Source organism: Fundulus heteroclitus, chromosome 18 (genome assembly GCF_011125445.2).
Source record: "Fundulus heteroclitus isolate FHET01 chromosome 18, MU-UCD_Fhet_4.1, whole genome shotgun sequence".
NCBI classification, from domain to species: domain Eukaryota; kingdom Metazoa; phylum Chordata; class Actinopteri; order Cyprinodontiformes; family Fundulidae; genus Fundulus; species Fundulus heteroclitus.
In genome coordinates, this window is record NC_046378.1 from 10,715,894 (window position 1) to 10,737,219 (window position 21,326).

At 39.5% G+C, this 21,326-nt stretch overlaps 1 protein-coding gene across 13 annotated transcripts in view; it reads left to right on the forward strand.

Moving 5' to 3' along the window:
* gramd1bb (GRAM domain containing 1Bb) overlaps nt 1-21,326 on the forward strand; it is a 169,669-nt gene that overhangs the window by 116,270 nt on the left and 32,073 nt on the right. For 8 of the 13 annotated variants that reach the window (XM_036149450.1, XM_036149451.1, XM_036149452.1 and 5 more), the window contains 2 exons: nt 13,097-13,307; nt 17,462-17,482. In XM_036149450.1, coding sequence (XP_036005343.1) covers nt 13,097-13,307; nt 17,462-17,482 — 232 coding nt within the window. Of the gene's footprint in view, nt 1-562; nt 1,342-1,541; nt 1,849-13,096; nt 13,308-17,461; nt 17,483-21,326 lie in introns of those variants that run through there. The other 5 variants (XM_036149453.1, XM_036149454.1, XM_036149461.1 and 2 more) reach the window with 4 other exon arrangements.

Below are 21,326 nucleotides of genomic sequence, written 5' to 3' on the forward strand. Positions count from 1 at the left end.
AAATAAAGTCATTGTTTATTTTCGATGCTCACCCTGAAAAATCTTTTATTACAAACAATGAGTTTAAGAGACTTTTTTTTAACGTCCTTAGCATATATCGTCACTACATGTCATACCTAGATAGACCTGGGTCCTCTTCTAGCCTTGCTTAACTTATTTTCAGACCTAAATATCAGACTTCCTTAATTGCTGTGTTTTCTTTTCTTCGCCATTTTGAAAAATGACTAAAGAAAAATTAACATGGAAATTAAAGAAAGGTTAATGTTTCATGAATTTTAGCTAAACTGCTTTCAGTGCCTATAAGTGTGGGTGCTAAATTTCATCTTTTCCAAAAAAAAAGAGATTTTTATTTTCTCCACACTGAATACTTGTACACAAATGAAAGCTTAGATTATTCTAAGTTCTTCTATTGCAATAAGAGACAATTTCAAACCAATAACTGTGGTTAATAACATCGGTTCACACTGTGTTTGTGAACCAATGGTTAGACGTTTACTCAACTCGAGAATGCAGCTAAATGTTACGGATTTAATGCCCGGTTTGTAAAGATGAATCTTAGATAAAATTAATAGAACATGCATCAAAGATTCTGAGTTGAGCTGGTGTGTGCCTGCGCGGAAACATGAATTGTGTTCCCCGCAAAGACACGGACCTCCTTTCGGTGTGATTTAGAACGAGCTTTGAATGTAAGGTGAACTGAATGCAGGTGATGTCAGCCCCTTCATTCATGAAACGCATGAATAATTGAGGTAGGACAGCCTCGGTGCGCCGGCTCCGAGTTGAGGTGGAATGCAAAGTGAAAGCCATCTCTCCCCTCATTTGCTCTGTCTGTGTCTCTCACTCTCCCTCCCTCTCTTTTTCTCTCTTACCCTGTTTTGCACGTTCTCCTCTCAGTCTCTTTCTACGTGCTGTCGCGTGCAGCCATGTAATTCTGCGAAGCGGCGGCAGAAATTGCGAGAAGAGAGCACTGGTTGGCTGCTGAGGGGAGCGGTGAGCAGGCAGAGGATCCAGCTGCTTGGAGGAGCAAAATACGAAGATATGGGAAGGGAAAAGGTGCCTGGATTGGACGAGTAGATGATGTCAAAGGGACAAAAGGGGTCTGAAGCCGTTCATCGTTTGGGAAAATCTTCCTCTGATGTGTCCGCTTCCTTATGCTTTTCCTCTCATCCTCCTGGCATGCTCCGGAACTTGCCCATTATTCCTCCTCGCGCTCCCCTTCCTCCCCTGCCCCCCATCGCCTCTCCTTCCTCCTGTGCATCATCCAATGCGCCGGCTGTATGAATGAAGCCGTTTGAAAGGGGCTTGTTGCTGCTGAGCGGCTTTCTACATGGCTACAAGCAGGTTAGTGCTGCCTGTTTACCTGTGTGCATGCAGCCTCAGCTACGCAAAGACGCCTATGCCCGTGTATTGATTAGCTTCCCCGTTTGAAGAGATCAACACGTACTATTTAAAAAGCGAGTTCAGGGAGAGGTGGGTGGGTGGGGGGGGGGTGGATGCATCCCAGCCCACCAGTGTCTCTTCTTTGGCAGGTGGTGTTAAGGGCGATGTAAGCTGGTTATTAGGAGATCAGAGCTAGCCAGGGAAGATCAGTGGCCCTAAGCCTGCTGGAGAAAATCTCCCCGCCTTGCCTCTTCCACCTCCTCTCTCTCCGTTTGTCTGTCCCGCTACTTTTCTTCTTTTCTACACCCCGCGAGAGAAAAGACAGCGCATGGTCCGCGGGATGATCCGCTGGGTGAACAGCTCTTTACAGGGAGCTGCCTACGAGGACATGGTGGCGTTGGAGTGCGCGACGGCGGCCAACCAGGGCTGCTACGGCGAGGTTCTCAAAGACTCTGTTTTGCACCGGGGGTATGACGTTCTCTCTCGTGCTTGTATGAGGCTGTCTGTATGTGGTGAAGAATGAATGGGTGGGGTGGGACGGGTTCGGTTATATAATTTGCTCGGCTCTTGCATTTATTCAAATGAAGAGATGATTTAATAATGACCCGGATGAGGCTGCTAATTTCATCCACTTGCCGAGGCAGAGTGAGCCGTGATTTGTTTCTGCAAAATGTGGGCGTATATCCTCTGCATCCATGTTGATGTCTGCCCCCGTACTGTATGATGCATTCCTGTGCGTGCACGCTCATGGCGCTCCTCGTGGTTGCTTTCAAACCGATGCCCAGCTGAACGACCACTGCCAGGTCGGTATTTTCCAGGATCAGCAAAACTGTGAAAACAACTGGGGGCCCCTCAGAAAGGCCCGGAACTCTGTTCTATTGTGAAGCCAAACGTTTGGACAGACTGAGCCGGCAGGATTTAGAGCTTTAGAGCCTATTTAATGAAAAGACTGTTACAAAGTGGAAGGTTGTTTTTCTCCTTTCTTCAGTTTGTTTGTAAGAACTTGACCTTTTTTTAATGACTCAGACAGGATCCCTTCAGACAAAGAGCTTGAACGTTTCTCTGCACACAAACTTCTTGCACCAAAGCCCTGTGTTAAAGAACATGCTAGCAACAGTGCGGCAGTTTTCACAAGAAGTTCTTCCCCAGGTTAATAATAATTGAACTATATTGATCTCACAATGGAGAAATTCACTTTGCATCTTAACCCATCCCCTTGGGGAGCAGTGGGCTGCCACTGTGCAGCGCCTGGGGGGTCTTTCTCAGGGACCCAGAGTGCAGGCTGTGGGGATCGAACCGGGTACTTGCAACCTTCTCAGAGCGCAAGCTCTAACCACTAGGCCACTTAGAATAAGTTACTTCTATTTACCACATACTTATTCTGAAGTCCAACATAAACTCGTTCTTGTTAGGGTTTGGTTTAGCTCATCCAGCTTGTCAGTGGTAGTATTTGCAACCTAGGCTTTGCAATCTTTTTTATATCTAATTAATTCTGTCCTGTGTTTTTGTTCACTCAAACTATATTTTATAACAGCTGCCGTCATCTACATATTTTAATGATGTGCGTTTGTTGTTAGACAGCAAAATGAGGCAAAAATCTGTCTAGTTAGACCAAACTTGTAATTCTGGCCGCTAAGAGGTTGACATACCTTTATATACAAACTTTCTTATCTTTAAGTAATACCAGCTGACAAAATCAACATTGATATCAATTAAAAACACTTGGTCTGTTATTTTGGCTATACTAAGTTGCACAATGGACTGAGGGAAATGTTGGAGGTAGAAGAATGCATCAAGCTGCAGCTTCATTCATTTGTTCTTCTTTGCTGCAAACCCATTTGGAGACTCCTGCCCAGTAACCTCAAAACAGTGGTGGAAAAAAAGAAGTTCAATCTTATTATTTTAGATGGGTAGGGTATGAAGCCTACAGATTATAGTCAGGTTCAAAGTGATGGGAGAGGCATTTGTTATTATCATTAGGCTCCCACTATGACTGCCTGCGTGTGTGTGTGTGTGTGTGTGTGTGTGTTACAGTGCCTGTGCACATGTAGACATGACGCAGTCACCGAGCTCTTACCTTAAAGCAAAAATACCATGCATGAGTAGTACCTAACATTTTCCCCAGAAAAACACAGCTTATTTATTTAGCTCATCCCGGAATGCAAGGCCATTGAGTGTTGTCTGGGTGAGCGTTCATTTCCAAGGTTAATCCTCAAGCATCTTTCATTTGGATATGTTAATGCACAGCACTCATAGATACAGTTTGTAAGCATATCTTAAAGAGATTACATTTTGGATTTATGTTTTTGGTTTGTCAAAAATTTATTCAAAGTTCATTAGTGGGATGTTCTAAGCAGATTTTCTTTAATGTATGGTATCAATCTGAGTCCTCAGAGATTCTGGATTACTCAACACCAGGTTCCAGTTTCAATCAAATCCATTCCATGCATAATATTGAAAACTCAGCAGCTTTAAGGTTCCTTAAAATAAGGAACTTTACTTGTGTGATTTTGTTTTTCAGTTCTTACTCGCCAATGACATTCTGGCCTCGACAGTCTATCGTATCTGTTATTCTTTTTAGCCACAGGGCTCTTTTGTACACAAGGGGTTTTTGAAGGACAGCCTCAAAACACTGCTTTAACATACAGTAGCCTAGCTTTGGTAAATAAAGCAAACATTGTAAACATGCGCCACCAGAAACGTGCATAGGTTATTCATTTGTCTATAAAGAAATATCTTAACACATCCAGCTGTGGTCCGCAATAAACTCACAGCTTGCTTGTATTGTATACATATGAAGTTGTTTGCTGAAAATAGGCTAATGGAAGCATATTTCATCTCTGTTTTGATGTCACTCATTAATAATTTGTCTATTAATGGCCTGTGGTCACTAATGAAGAATACCTAAGAACATACTGCATCCAAATTACGCAATTTGTATTGCTAGGCTGGAGAGTTCATCAAAGCATAACAATCAAAACATAACCAAGTCAGACAGGTCAATATAGGGTCTGTATTGATTGAATCAGATTTAGGATTCACAGGCACAGGTAATTCAGTAGGAAGAGTAGTCCTTAACGTTCCATTATACTCGCTTGTTGGGTTGTTGCGCCAGTCTGTGCAAACTGGGCGCGAGCCCACAGAAGCACAGTAGACGTTTATACTTGATGGACTTAGGTGTGACACTCTCCCAAAAACACGGTGGGGGCAGTGCTGCACATAACCAGTGGAAATGCAGTAAAAAGAGAAGAAAGAGTTGACGTCACACTTCCAAAATGGTCGTGTACAGTATTGTAAACAATTATGAAGAGTAGTAGGTGTGGAGATGTAGAAAAAGATGATATGGTTCAACTGTTGCGTACAGAAAGACAAAGATGTGAACATGGGGAATACAGCCTGTCTGTAAAGTCCATAGGGATCTTGTTTAAATAAAAAAAAGAACTGCATTTTTTAATAAAAGTTGATGGCTTTACATACTGTGGGTCGTTGTTTTAGACTTAATTTGCGCTGCAAGTGATGGCAACAGAAATCCAAATCATTGTTTGTACCCATAAACCTGGCCAACACGCCTAAAAGTACGCCAGTGACTTGTGCATAATGTTTTCAGTGACAGAATAAGCAGAACTAACGCAGCATTTGATAAAATTGTGACGCTTGAAACTTGTGGATGTCAGTACGGACAATCTTATTCGAGGTAGGCTCCTTTGAATCCCTCCATTTACAATGGAACTTACGTGCGCGGTCCGTGCCAAGTTACATAAACTCGTGGTGCACAACTTTGACAACGGCAGCTCTTGGGGCCCACGCTCAGGGGCGGTTACAGCGCAATGTTTAATATTATAAAGCTAGCTTCAGGCAATTGAAAGGTTATTAGTTCAGTTCCAGCTTTTCCCAAACACATGTCGGAGTGTCCTTTGGAGAGACAAAACTTGAAATTTCTTGCCAGTCCTTGTATCGTGAGAATGGTTAACTGTGACTTGTACTGTAAAGTGGGGTTTGAGTAGTTAGTATCGCTAGGAAACCGCTATATAAAGATTATTTATTTTTTTACTTTGTAACTGTAGCCCTTTACAACAGCTAACCAGACAGCTAAGGTGCCGTAGGGTAAAATCATTTAAAAACAGATCAAGCAAATAAAACAGATGAAAATAATAGAATAAACTAAAGGAAGTGCCTTTACAAGTAGAGTTATATCTTAATGTTTTAAGTTTTAGGGAGGTTAAGTTTTGAGGAACAAATATAGGTTGCAAGTAAACTCATTGAAAACTCTATACGTGTACTTATTGTAAGATACTGCTTTAATGCTGAAATTTTTTCTATCCTCCATGTTTGTTCAGGATATGACTGTAAGAAACCAAACATATTTTTAAATATTAAGTACAACACTTAAAAAAACCATCTGGCCCACTCTCAATTGAGGATGTTTAAAGCATATAGCGCTTGTATTTTATTTCCAAGGCTCCCTTGGACACATAGGGAGTGTCAAGATCTGTGGGTATTAGGTGTTTGAGTTTTATTTCGTGCTTCATTTGTTCATTTTCTTGCTCATAAGTTGTTAGATTTTTTCCTCCCTGTGTTTCGTCCCTGTCTGCCCCTGTAATTAAGCATATCCCGTTCACCTGTTTTCCTCATGTAGCCCTGGGCCACTCACCTGTGTTCCCCATTATTTAAGCTCTTGTTGGTCATTGTTTCCTTGCTGGTTCCTCGAATTTAACTTTCTTTTATGTTCCTCTCGTTGGTCTCCATTAGTGGTCCTGTGCTTTGTTTATTCTTTGGATTTTGGTGTTAAACCCAATCCCAGCCGAGTTATTTAAGGAAGTAATCCCTTTGATTAATGCCCCCATTTTAGACATGATTAATCTATCCTTAGTAAATGGATATGTACCAAAGGTGTATATCTAATGGTTAAATTAAAGGATCGGTTCTGATGTATTTTATGTATTTTGCATGCATGTACAGTATGTTGCAACTTATGTTTGCATATAGGTTAATTCTTTGTTGGCTATGATCAGTTAACAGGAGTCAGATTTTGCACAAACATTTTAATAGGTGGTGTAATGTAAACCTGGCACTCCTACTACAGAGTTGAATGGCTCGATGGCAGCATGAAAAATGATTCTGCAGTAACTGTTTTAACTTACTGATATACTATATTACTAACATTTAAAGTTGGGTATTTAAAACTTGGGCTTTATCCTCAACTTGTACACATAATTTCACTGGCTTGATGTACAACTCGTTTGAACATTTTCTTTCTTGGGGGGAGTAAAGACATTGTTTCTTCCCATCAAAGTAATCGGCTAAGGTGGATTGTGTATTTGATAAGCATACATCCTTTTCTCCTCTGTTTGGAAGTGTTCCAGGTTCTTTCAATCTGGGTAAGAGCCAGAGCTCACCAGAGGAACTTTATATTGTTTGTGTCCTGGGAACCCCTTGGGGTCCTCTGGAATAAACTGGAGAGAGTTGCCAGGTGCAGGGACATCTTTGTTTCCCTACTGGACCTGTAATCTCCACCTCTTAATCTTGGATCAGTAGAAAATGATGGCTGAAAAGCTGGAGTATAAAGAGCATTTTTACTTGTTAGACCTCTTTTTTGTAGTTTTATAAGAGTACTTACAATCAACCCTTTAATGTTCCTTAATCATTTAACTGATGGAAGTGGGACAAATGATTTGTCCCACTTCTGGACTCACTTCTGGACTCATCCAGCATAAACCATGTCTAGATCTTGTAGACGGCAGACACAATCCACTGACATGGATCCAGGGACTTTATGCTGACAATTGTTTACGCTAACGGTTCAGAGCTGAGCTTCATTTAAGCGTTGAGAACATGTGTTTCACTCAGATTTTTTTTATTGTTTGTAATTGTTATACTATTTGCAAATTCCTCAGGTTATTATTAATTATTAATTGCATTTCTAGACCTCCAAAGCATATAGGAGTGGTGCGAAATAATTTTTCAGTGTTGCCTCTTTCACTTTTGAAGCACACAAGTAATGACTTTTAAATTTACTTAATGCACTGTACAGTTTTAGAGCTGAAGAATATGTTATTGATTTTTTTATTATCTCCAGAAAAAAAAACTCCAGCAGGTACTCAGTGTTTTGTTTCCTGCAGCAGTTTGTAACAAAGCCTTTGTGATAGATTCCTTTGTCTGTGCCTCTGCAGGCTGGTGTCAGCACCATGTTCACTCTAGCCACACTTACCATGCTGGTTCAAAGAGCAAACTGTTGCATGAATGACTGATCGGGGTTGATTCATTCATATGCTGATGACGGATCGGTGTCTCCATTGTTTGCTGCCATGTATCTGGAAAGAAGAGGTGATGTGTAAATTTCTTCCTGTTCAAAATTAAGTGGGTGTTCCTATGCGAGATGAAATAAAAAAAAAAAGGCTATTCTGTCAGCATGGGAGGAGAGAATTAGGAGTGTTTTTTTTTCTTCTTTGGTAGCTATAACCTAAACTGCAGAGTTGAATCAGGAAGAGAGTACTTTATTGTACAAATATAACATTTGTTTTGATCAGAATCAGCTTTATTTGCATAGGTTTTGCACACAATGAATTTGACTTTGGCTCCACCTTGCTTTCAAAGAACACATAAATACAAACTCATGTATATAAAAAAAGTGGAAATAAAATCAAAAGTTTTTCTCTTTTATTGGTAATATGTATACATACTGTGTTTTTACAAAAGAAGAAGACGTTTTTGATACAGATTTGTATATTTTAGGGCCTAGATGGAGTGTCCGTTGAGTAATGTCCCACAGTATGACAAAAAAAAATGGGTCTCCTCTTGACGTGAAATTTTTAGACGGTTTCCTAATGGCATTGTTTCCTGGAGACTTTACCATTGCTTACGGTACTGAAAGGAGGATTTGTATAGAACAAATGAGACTGGGGCAAACAGTCCTTGTGTCCAGGATATTCAAAGGTTTTTAAAAGACAGAGTGTTGAAGACCTTTTTTTATATTAAGATTAAACATATCAAAATTGAACTTTTCATATTGAAAAGTTTCTCTACTATGTGTATGTACACTACTAGGTAAAACTTTCCGAAATCCTACTTATTTGCAGGTTTAGTTGACCAGTTTCTCAGTCAGCTGTTGTTTGTTTGTTTGTTTGTTTGTTTGTTTGTTTGTTGTGTGTTTTGTATTCTTACGGTGTAATCATCTAAAAATTGAGCCAATGAAACAAAAAAAGAAAGCAGACACATGAAGTTGAACATGTGTTACTGGAATCTGTACATGTTTTTCCAACAGTATTTGCAGCAGAGTGAATGCCGCACATCAGATCTATTAAGCAAAATGCAGATGTGTCCAAAAAACTTTGAGGTTAACATTACAATTTAATCGCTAGATGGATTATTACTAACTGATAACTGCAACATAATTTTGCCTTGTCAAAACTCTTATTCATATCTGTAATAACTCTAATTACAGATATCTGTAATTCAGTTTTGCCTAGTAAGATTCAAACTATTTTGCCATATATGTTGCTTGTAATCAAAGATATCTGTAACTGAGTTTTCACTAGTCAGAATGACATTAGCTAGAACAGTGCAGTAAAACTACGTCTACAGGTACATTTTCTTCAAAAGGTCACTCAAGTAAATGTAACCTAGTAACCACAAAGCTCTGAAAACCTGTATGGTTGTTAGTAATAAGTAGATTTCAGAGATTTGATGAATCCCTTATGTTGGGGCTCTGCTATGTCATCGGTGCCCATAAAGTCGATGAGCTGTCTGCAGAACCCGATCTGCTCTTGATGAGTACGGGTTCAGAGCTACACTAAAGTCCTCCAAATCAGTAATTCATGACCACTAACAGCGGCCACTGGTCAACAGTGATGTAAGGGCTTGCATAACGCCATGTCAAGTAACCAGGCCCTGGCAGGCCTGCTGTCACATAGATCGCTTACAGAGCCTTTTGTTAGCTTCTGTCTGGATGTAGGCAACTGTTTGTTGAGCTACAGTTGATTCAAGTTCAGATCTTGATTCATGTGCCAAAAGGCAATTCATTTTACAGGAAGTCACAACAAAATTGAGCTTTTGTTGCTTTTAAGAAGAGAGATTCTTGATGAGAATTGAAGACTTTTGCTTCCCAATGCAAAGGGAACATAGTTTTACTGCATGTGTTAAGGCAAACATCTTAATAGGGGTATAGAAGATAATCCAAATTCACAGTTAAGTTCACTGAAGAGCTCAGCGTGGCAAAATCACACACACAACTGATCATCTGTATCGGAATACGGTGTCTCTGTCATAATCCTTGTTACAACTCCCAGAGGTTTCGAGAGTAACTTGCAATTCAGGGGGAAGGGAGGGGGGGATTGCCAGGCTTTGTATTTGAATATGATTTTATATAAACACAAACAAATCAGGATGTTATGCCAACATCCTGATTTGCCAAGAAACTTAAAAATCCTGTTTCTCACATCCAGCTGTATTAGTGAGAAAATTCTTAAGTGTACTTTGTAATTTTTTTTCTTGGCTATTTTCTTTTTACAGATGTTGTTGTTGTTGACTTCTTGTTCCAGATTAGATGTCATTAGCGGGGTTAGCACACAGAGCCTTAAGCTTATTAGACCCAAAGGGATGTGTAGTAAGTCAGGTGAAAATGGAGTGAGAGGTAGGATTGATTCATGCCGAAGTACAGAGTCCTGGTTTGGATGTCTACCTGAAACGGGACAGTTTTGTTAAGTCTATTTAAATTAAAGAACCATTGTGACAATGATGGGATTTACAAGAAACATAAGTTGCTTTTTTACTTGCGTGAATGCAGAGGGGAGTAGTTGCACTTACTCAGTTACATTTTATTTGAGTAACTTTGTTTGAATAAAATATACTTTTAGGAGTAGGTTCACTACACTGTACTTTTTACTTTTATGTGAGTATTGTTATTAAGAAGTATCACTACTCGAGTAAAATTTCTGCCTGCTTTACCTACAGTGAGTAACTTCACAGAATAAAGAACTGACTTGTTTTAAGCAAAAATGCACCTAAGAGTCACTCACCCACAATTTATGTTAAAGTAAGACTTCTTGTATATACACAAGCGTTGTTGTTCTACTGTTATTTCTATCTGTTGATCTCCTTGAATAATTTGGAGCTCAATTGAACATATAGTAAACTTGTCACTGCGCTAACATGCACTATATTGCCAAAAAATATTGGGGCACACCACCAAATTAATGGATCAGGGTGCTCCAATCACTTCTATGGATGCAGGTGTATAATACCTAGTGTAGAGAAACTTGACTGGCCTGCACTGAGTCCTTACCTAAAAGGATCTTTAGAGGTGATCTTTAGAATGAACCAGAGTGGAGGCTGAAGCAATGTTTACAGAAAGGCTAAAATTGCTGTTGCTGGGAGCGGTGATCCATCAACGAATGTTGGCAATATGGAGTATACACATTAACTGCATTAAGTATTGTTTCGTAAGTTTTATGTTGAAAAAAAATATTTTAAAATGTTTCTTCTGCCTGGGTCTGTTATTTTTGTAAATATGTTTTTGTATTTTTTATTTATTTTTTAGTCTTTAAAATAACAGAATTTGAACATAACATTTGCATTATTGTTTGTCCAATACAACATTGTTAAATATTAAATCAGATGTTATGATTGTTACTAAGTACTTGTTACTAAGTACTTGAGTAGCTTTCTCACAATGTACATTTTTCTTCTTACTTACTTCTTGGTTTTCTGCTTTTTAATTTTCTTTGATTAAAAAATATGCTGAAGTAGTGCCACTCGTACATGAGTACAATTTTTGGCTACTTGCTTGAACTGCTTGAAACCTGGTAAGGCTTAACAAATCCATAGGTGATTTTATACATTCAACCAACACCGACTGAATGCATATTCTGTCAGACATATTTTGTTTTACCTATGCAGTACCTAACAAAAGTATTCAAATACCCTAAACCTTTCCACATTTTGTCACATTGGAGTTAGAGAGTTTCCTGCTCTGCTTTGTCATTGGTGCCGATAAAGTCGACAAGCTGTCTGCAGAACCCGATCTGTTCTTGATGAGTACGGGTTCAGAGCTACACTAAAGTCCTGCAAATGAGTAATTCATGACCACTAACAGCGGCCACTGGTCAACAATGATGTAAGGGCTTGCATAACTGCCGGTTGCTGGTTCAGTCCCCTACTCTGACCATGTTGTTATGTCCTTGGGTGGTGGTCGGAGGGCCCGGTGGCGCCAATGTATGGTAGCCTCACCTCATTCAGTCTGCCCCAGGGCAGCTGTGGCTACTAACATAGCTCACCACCGTCAGGGTGTGAATGTGTGTGTTGCTTTGTGTTGTGTAAAGCGCTTTGGGGTTGTTGGACTTGATGAAGAGCTATACAAGTAAAAACCATTTACCATTCCCTGAGTCAATACTTAGTGGAACCACCTTTCACTAAAATAATAGCTGCAGATCCTTTGGGATATGTCTCTGCAGGCTTTGTACATCTTTGAGTTAAACCATGCCCCCTATAGAGTTTTTTTTTTTTTCAGGATTTCCTTGTGTATAATTTTTTTCTATCTCCCCATAAACTCTTAGCAGCTCCAATGTTCCTGCTGAAGAAATGCATCAGTACAACGTGATTCTGCCGCTACTATGTTTGGAGATAATGTCTTAAGCATGACTGGCACTGTTCATTTTCCTGAACAGCTGACATTGTGCATATAGTCAAAAAAAAAAAAAGCTCAGTTCTGGTCATATCTGACCAGAGCACCTTCTTCAGATGTTCAGCTTGTGGTAAACTTTAAATTAGATTTCTTATCCTTCACCCATGCCTTTCTTTATGTCAGTTTTCTATAAATGCCAGATTTGTGCATAAGAAATCGCTGCCCTGTTAACAAATTCCCATGCCTGAACTGTGGATCTTTGTAGCTACTGCAGAGGTACCTTGGACATCTTGGCTGCTTCTCTGATGAATGCTCCTTTTGCTCGTTCTGTCAGTGTATGTTGTTGTGTCATGTTTGTTAAGCAGTGAGACTCAATCAGGGACACCAATTGGTAGTTTGAAAGGTTTATTGGTAAATATGTACAGTCAAATGATTCTCCAAGGTAAACGGCTCTAGGCAGAGGTAAATGGTAAATGTCTGGGTTCCAAGGCAATTAAGATTGATTTTGTGGTGAAGTAACACAGCGCCTGGGGTTGACAGGAGATTGGTGAGAGGGTTAGTTGGTGATTGTCTCTTTGCCCTATTTCCTGGTTGGCATGGTGAAGGGGTGAACTTTGAAAATTAGACAAGCAGGTGACTGAAGGACAAAGTCTTTAGCAGACAGTCAAACCTTTTGACCAGGTGAGTAAGTGGATGCAGGTATGCATCTCTGGTTGGTGATCCTTTTATTTAAGTGCTGCTTTGGTCTGGTTCCAGAGTGTATGGTGAGGTGAGTTTTAATAGAAGGAATGATAGAATGAGGGAAGGAAGAAGGTAAGAGAGATATCTAGTAACCTAGGAATGTCTCTACATGAAAAGGACCAGGGGCCGCTGAAATGGGGAAATTCTAATGTGTATTCTACACAAGCAAGGGCTTGACTTCAAGCTACGACTTCGGAAGTAGAAACACTACTACATTAAGTATGTAGACGTGATATGACAAAATGTGGAACACATATAAGGTTATGTATAATTTTGCAAGGCACTGTCAATGTATTATTTTGAGGGGGAAAAAGACAGTATGGTAACAGAAATGTTGTCTCTCTTTTTGTTTTCCAGCACTGCCAGTAACTCAAACAAGAGCTCTCCCACCTGCTCACCAGTCCTGCGTAAACGTTCGCGCTCTCCCACACCACAGACCCAGGAGGGTGAGAACATGGTGGAGAAAGGTTCAGACCACTCCTCCGACAAGTCCCCCTCCACACCTGAGCAGGTCGTCCAGAGAACGTACTCGTTGCAGTCGGCGAGAAGTGGCGGAAAGAACTCCAAAGTGAGTCACGTGGACAGATTTTTGCTAATCTAATACCTTTCATCAACAGGTGTACAGAATGACTGAAATTCCTGCATGTTGCCCTTTGTTTATGATGACCTCAACAAATCTTTGCCTTTTGAGCAATAAAACCTTCATTGAACTCGATAGAGTGTGGCTTACACACTGTAAGTCAGCTTTTTAAGATGAAATATCATCAAGAGAACCACTGTACAGAAACTTTTGTTGATAATGCTTATCAGAGCCCTGTTGCTTCTAATGTTTTCAGTCTGGAGCTTTCGGTCATTTTTTTTTTTTTTATCTGATATTGCATAATCAGTATAGTACCTTTCAGCAAGTGTTATATAGCCCAAACTGCTAATTTTTCACTAACCACAAGCGATTACTTTGATTTGCATCCAAGAAAGAAATAACCTTATTTCAGTGCAGTCCTCAAGAGCTACTATCCTGCAACTTTTAAATACATCGCTGTTTCAACATACCTGAAAAGAAGGGAAGCAACTAAAAGTTGCAGAATAGTAGCTGTCGAGGACTGAAAGTTGGGCACCTCTGCCTTATTTAAAAAATCGGTCACTCTATTGTCACAACAATAAAAACATATCTACCCTGGCGACTGTTTAATACGTAGGAGTTTGTGTTTTGTTGTTTTTACTTTATATTACCAAAAGCACTTGCTCACCCCTCCAAATCATTGAGTTTAGGTGTTCTAATCACTAGTGTGGCCACAGGTACATAACATTTCGAAAGAATGGGAGACTCTCAGGAGCTCAGGCAATCCCAGTGTGGTACTGCATTAGGATGTACCCTGTACCATATGTCCAGCCATGAAATCTTCTTGATACAAAATATTCCACCATAAAATGTTAGTGGTATTATAACAAACTGGAAGGATCTTGGAAGGGAAGCAACTTAGCTGCAAAGTGGTAGCCTTTATAAATCACATAGTGTGGTTAGTCTTTACTGAGGGTCATGGTGTTCAGAGGTGGCTAACTTTCTCCACGGTCAATAACGATACACCTCTAAATGTCATGTGGCCTTCAGATTAGTTCAGGAACACCGTGTAGAAAGCTTCATGGAATGGATTTCCTTGGTCAAGGAACTGTACTTAAGCCTTACCTCACAAATTTTAAGGTGAAACGCTGGTTGCAACGGCCCTGAACTCCAGAGCAATGTTCTCTTGAGCAATAAATCATACATCTCAGTTTGGCAATTCATTGTTTGTGTCTGTGGTTGTCAATTATCAGGATAGTAGCATTTGTCTGACTGGATTTTGCCAATTTAGGTTTACTGCAGGGGGGATTACGGCATGGGCCTGTATTTGAGGGGCTTGATTTAGACCCTCAATCCCAATGAAAGGAACTCTTAATACTTCGGCATACCAAAACTTTTTGGGCAATTTTATGGTCGTTAGCCCCTTCCTGTTCCATTATTATTATGCAACAGTGCAAAGCAAGGTCCATGATTTTGTGAGGAAGAAGTCCTGACTTCAACCATATAGATCACCTGTGGATGAACTAGAGCTGAGAATTAGGCTGTTTTGCCCAGCATTAGTGTCTGACCTTACAAATGTGCCTCTGGAAGAACGGTCACCCTGGATCCCATTCTTAATTCTTAGAATAGGAATGTGTGTAAAGGCAGATAAGCAAGTGCCTCAGACAATAGAGCCTTTGAGGCATTACATTGTAGTTAACTGAGACATACACAGTTGTTGTACACAGTTTATCAGTTTAGTGCTAAATCACAATGGACAGTCCTTATTGTATTTTTTATTAATCTTTTGTTCAGTTTTGTTTGTTTTGGAATGGTATCAACTATATTACAACAAATTATTTATGTTGATGATAACATTGTTTTGTTGTTCTGGTGAAAATTTAGACAGTTTGTTAGGAGATGTCTCAGCTGAACTGGGAAGGTTGAATATTAGCAAAAATTCAATTAATATTGTTTAGAAATAGACCTAGTCCACCATAAATGCATATAGAAGTCAGCACTGACAACATCAGATTGGAGAGGTAGTCTATGAAACTTTCCTTTTTGGGGGTGATAATTGAGGAAAAGCTTAATTGGAAACCCCATGTAAATAGTAAGGGTGAAGCTGGCAAGGAGTATTTGTATGCTTGGCAAAACAAGACATATATATATATATTAAACTGTAATAATACATACATACGCTATACAACATGTTTACCTTACTTGTCATACTGTGTGGAGATCTGGGGAAACACCTATAAAACCAACCTCCGACATATTCACATTCTGCAATAAAGGCCATAAGGATAGTAAACCACGTAGGGTATAATCAGCACATTAATAATTTGTCTAGTAAAGTGGTTGTATTAAAGCTTACTAAGCTGGTGAAAATAAAAACTGTACAGTTAAAGTTATAAAGTTATTTACAACCTAACAATATAGGATATGTTTAAGGAGACAGAGGGGAAATATGAGCTAAGACGAAAATTTAACTTAAAACAGCCAATAAAACAACATGACGCTGTTCTGAGCAAAGCGTGAACAGACGCGTGTTGGGAGGAGCTACTCTGTTCTTTTCCTTCGCCGGTCACATGTGTACAATGGCAGACGCAATCAAGAGCTGCTGAGCTTTATTTGCTGAATAAAAGCAAGAGAATTTTGTCGTCAAGTGCCTTTATGTCGAGTCTGGATTTACCAGATAAACAGAGATAATAAGTTTGTCCTCCATTGTCTACGCTTTGTAGGATTCCCCAGGTTTCCTGGTCTTTCTGTCCCACAGTAATATATGCCACTACATCACAAATCTGAGCTTCTCTGATTGGTTGAAGCACTGCGTCAACCAATTCAGCGCAAATGTCATTTAAATATACAAATGCAAATGGAAGAATCAGACAATGACAAGACAGGAGAGAATGGCCCAGTGAAAGTAAATCTAGCCATTTATTTACAAAATAACGATTTCAGGAAGTGTTTGCTGGAGATAAAAAAAAAAGCCTATAAAGGAATTTGGGCCCTACAGACCAGGCTTAAAGCAGCGGGCAAGTGAACATGGACGGATTTATGTTCAGTATATTGTTGAATAGTAATCTCTGGCCTATAGTGCAAAAAAGGTTTTATATTTTATCACCAGCCATCACGGGCAGTTCTAGATAGAGGGCAACAGGGGCCAGTGTGCCTTTAGAACTGATCCTGGCCCCTGCACTGTAGACATAACACTAAATACATAATACAAAATTTCTTATGATATGCGCTGGCACAAAAACAATAATTGATTGGTCCCTTGGACCAGTTACATTTTTGACATATACTGTTTTACTTTAACAATGATTTAAAGGTGTTGCACTTTTAGCTTCAGCCGTATTTAGATAGAATCACAGCTTTCGTCTGCTAAGATCAGGGGTCTGCAACCTGCAGGTCCAGAGTGGCTCTTTGGCTCTGTGGCTCGCTTAATATATGAAATGATGAAATATTGCTCTAGTTTGTTTCATTCTTTTTTACTGTGCCTCCATGAAAAGAACACCAGCCCCACCCTGGCAAATTTGGTCTCGAACCGCCACTGCCAACCACCACTGCAGGAAGCCTTGGATTTTAATCCCGATTCTCAAAGAAATCATCAGGAGTTGTTGTTTTGTCAAAAGTCTATATCAGAACTGTTAGTATCAAGTTATTGTATTATCCGAATAGCCTTTGAAACTCATTAGATGTGTCTAATTGTTGTGGAGTGTACCAAAAAAAAAAAAACACATTGCCACATCTACCACAACTTAAGTCTATAACTGTGGTATTGAATGGTTCTTTGGAATGGTCTTATTTGCATCCCATTTTACAAATAAATTAAAGGATGTATGTCGATATTCACGTTCATGCTTTATGTTTTCTCATTTTAGCATACAATTTTAGGAGTAATTCATTCATCACGACATCATACATCAATGCTGTTAGAAATCACTCTGATTGTGTTTTCTTGAAATTGCTGTTGCCTCTTCAACACAATGTGCACATCTTCTCTCTGCGCTTCTCTGCTGCTGCTGCTGCTGCTACTACATGTCACATAATAACATGTTTCATCTGATAAGTACTGCTCACCTCTTCTGTTGTGTCTTTCTTTCTTTCTTTCTTCTTTTTTTTTTTGCTTACATATTTCTATCTGATTTTGCTTTGTTCTTCTCTTGTTTGCATGCTAGTCTCACAAGCGACTTTCCAAAGTAAGCATTACTCTTTTTTTTCTGTCTTTCTAACTTTTCTGTGCCCAGTCCTACTCCTCTTGTCTTGTGAGATGCCCTGTGGAAATGTTTACAGTGTTTCATCCCTTTGCCTTTCCTTCCATGTTGTAAATCCATACCTGTTGTAGAAAATGCTTCATTTTCCTCCGTTTGATGCTTCCTTTCCTTACTCTTGTCTCGATGTCGAAATGAGCTAATTCTATTATTATGTTGTTTAATATCTCTTCAGAGCTCAAACAGTAGACAGTTTTCATAACTTCTGGATAAGTCAGCTTTTTCTTTAAACCTTAAATTGTAAGACCAAAATCAGAGTGATATGGCAAGTGAGTTTGGACAGAAGGTCAATATTTTAAGCATATTTTTACATGCATGATATATATTTGTGCAAATAGCTTTCCTCTTCCCTCTTCTTGTTTACTTATTACTTTTTTTACCTCTCTTGACACACTTAAATCACTGTTACTCTTTGGATGATTAAACCTGCATAGACTCTTTCCCACATAAATATAGATGCAAAAAAATCCTTCATCTCAGCCAGAAAAGGTCACTATATTAATTAAGAACCCGATAACTGCATCATTACTTGTGCAACCTTTCCATTGCCTCATGAGGAATTTTGTGTTTCTTTTAGCATCATTGTCTGAAAATGTGTATCCCGTCTTGAAAATGCACGAAAGACTGCTGTTATATTTCAGTGTGTTGGCTATGATATCAGCTTACCCATTAGCTTACAGTGTCTCACAGAAGCATTCATACACCTTGAAAGCTTTCACATTTGGCCAAACCACAACCATAAACCTTAACATATTTTTGAGAGGAAGTTATGTAACTGGCCAACACAAAGCAGCACATAATTGTGAAGTGTATGGAAAAGGATGCATGGTTTCTATGTATTTACCAATGAAAATCTGAGAAATATGGGATGCATTACCTTTCACCTCAATGCTGTCAATACTCTTTACTTTAATTTAGGCATTCTAACACATGAATATCCTTTGATCTATACTGTTCCATTGTAGTTCTGGTTGGATGTTTATTGTCACTGTCCTGCATGAAGATTAACCTCTATTCTAGTTTTGAGCCTTTTTGGTCTTCTGTAAGGTTTTCATAAAGGGCTGCCCTTTATGAAAACCTTACATGCATTTTCTAACCAACTCTGACCTCCATGTTAAAAGAAAAGCACCCCTATAGCATGACGTCACCAGTAGTGGGCACAGTCGTGTAAATCTGCAAATGGATAATTGCGGTGCTAACTTTTTGTTCATCGCATTATTGTTCGAGATAAGTTTAGAAACTGTTTGTGGACCACTTAGCTTTGATGATATTGAATTTTGATACCTGTATGTACACTAACAACGTTCACGAGATATTCATCCACCATTTGCCTCACTGTCCAGTTTCTCTGTAGACTTCTCTACAGGAGTAGCAGTCACAGCTCCACAAAAGCATTGTTCATAGCTGTGCTGTTGTAGTCTTACCTTTCTTATTATTATTATCATGTGGTCTTAATATTGTTGGCTCTCATTGCTTAAAAACGGAGAGAGAAAACTGAGACCCCTGTATCCGCCTCTGTGTGATGTTTTCTTTTATTATATGTGCTTGCAGGCACATTTAATTTGTAGCTTTCTGGTTTTGTTATCGGCACCGCTTGAGGTAGAAGGAGATTGGACTCGGAGCCGAGCTTTTGGGTCGCGCTTGGCCTTTTTTTTCCCCAACACTTACATAAAAACACCAGCAGTTCATTTATACTGTTTACAAGCGGCCTCTGTACTAGTGTGTTGGGTTGCTTGTTGGGCTTGTTTTGGGCTTGTCTGTTTAGAGCTGGTTGCTTGTTTATTTCACAACTGGCAACTTCCAGCGTACACTCACAACGTTTTTTTTTTTGTTTTTTTTCTCAAATGTAGCTGTCTGGCTCTGGCCACAGAGGGATAGAATATTCTTCTCAAATGCTTCCACTGCCATGTAAAACTTAAAGGAGCTATAACTAAATACTGACACCTTGTGGCTCGAATCGGTACAACAGCTTGCCAATCACAACAATCTAATTTGCCGTTTTGAAACGGTGTGTTGCTGTTTTGAATCATCACTCATACTTAATAGGTATATGATGTTGTATTCTGTTCTATTTCTGGTCTGAGCTTCCATGTTAGCAGGCTGCTGCTCTTTTGCCAAGATAACATACCAAATGCTGCGCTCTGTGTTGGGAACCCTGGGAGATCTCATATGATTGGCTCAGGAACCAGGAAGTAGACAACAGCTACACTCTGAACCAAAGTAGTTCCGGACCATACCAATTTCAGGTGAATCCGCCATGCTTGGCAAACATTTCGGCCAAGCTCATGGATGGCAAAACTACAAGTGAATAAAGCAAACAGGCTTAAATGGGAGATAATTGAGCTTAAGCTCAGTTTCAGCACCTATCCAGGAGACTTTCTCAGTTCTGGCTATTTGCACTTGAGCAATCTGGAGTGCTGCTGTTATTAAGCACATTAAGGCTCGTCATCCTAGGTGCATTCTGAGTCAGATGCAAATAAATGACCCATCTGTCATTCTTCTGGGTCATTAGAGGTCATTGCTTGGTGGAAGTTGAGTCCGGTTGCCTCTGATTTAAGCCTGTTTGCTTAACCTACACAGTTACAGTCTCCCCCCACACAACTTCAAAAATGGCCAAACGGGATGCAGTGGAACACTCTGTGCCTCCTTTGCATTTAAAGAGACTGCACCAAAACGAGTTGCTCTCAGACACACCTCAGAACAGCGGCAAAGGAGGGACTGTGAGGCAACAATAACCGGGAACTCAGACCAAGGCATTTCAGTTCCCCTTTATATAGTCCACAACTGAATGATTTAACTGTGAAAAGGAAGGTTTTAACAGCACAATATGCCCCCTTTTAGAAACCTTTTTTGTTACCCAGCAAACCTTTGAAGTGTTCACAGAATAGCTGTAATTTTACTGAAATTAATTGACTTCTGAATACTATTTTTTTGCACTGGAATCTATTCAAATGGATCAGAATGAGGAGGTTAAATATTTGTTTATTTGTAAAAAAAAAAAAAAACATTTAAAAAACATATATAATTTTCTTTTCACTTTAAAACACTTTGTGTTGTTATATCACATACAATTCCTATAAAATACATTTAACTTTCTGGTTGTAACATGACAATATATGAAAAAGGTCAAGGAGTATAATACTTTTGCAAAGCTGTGTAGTTTTGTGTTATGACTTTATCCAACTTTAATTGCAAAAATACAAGACTTTGTAGAGTACTTATAAGTTCAGTATATTGGCCCTCCTTTTGAAATGGCTCATTGCAGCCTGTTTTTGGCTGCACATGTGCAAAGTCTTCTTTTAACACATATACATTTATCAACTGACCACACATTTACTTTCTGTGCCACAGTCAAAAGCTTTTCTGTTGGAGTACCCCAACAAAAACCTCTTTGGTGCACTGTGGTCACATGACCCATAAAAGCATGAGGTCATTCTGGCAACGTGAGCCCGATCATCCTAACCCTAATACAATCCAAATAAGTGTGCATTCAGCAGAAAGAGGCGGGCTGTGCCTCACCATGAGAATGGATTAATGATGACAGCAGCGACAGTGGTGCGGCAAAAATCAATCAGGCTTCTCATGTAACGGCACCAGCTACACGAACAGTCAAGTTTGACATTTTTGGCCTCTGCCAAGGAAGCTTTTTCTTCTTAGAGATAGTTAACGTTCCTTAAAGTTGTATTAATAAATCGGATCTCACCTTTTATTTTTCCATCTTCCATGTCTGTCTGTGTCCACCCCACTCACTGCTTTGGTTAACTTTTGGTTT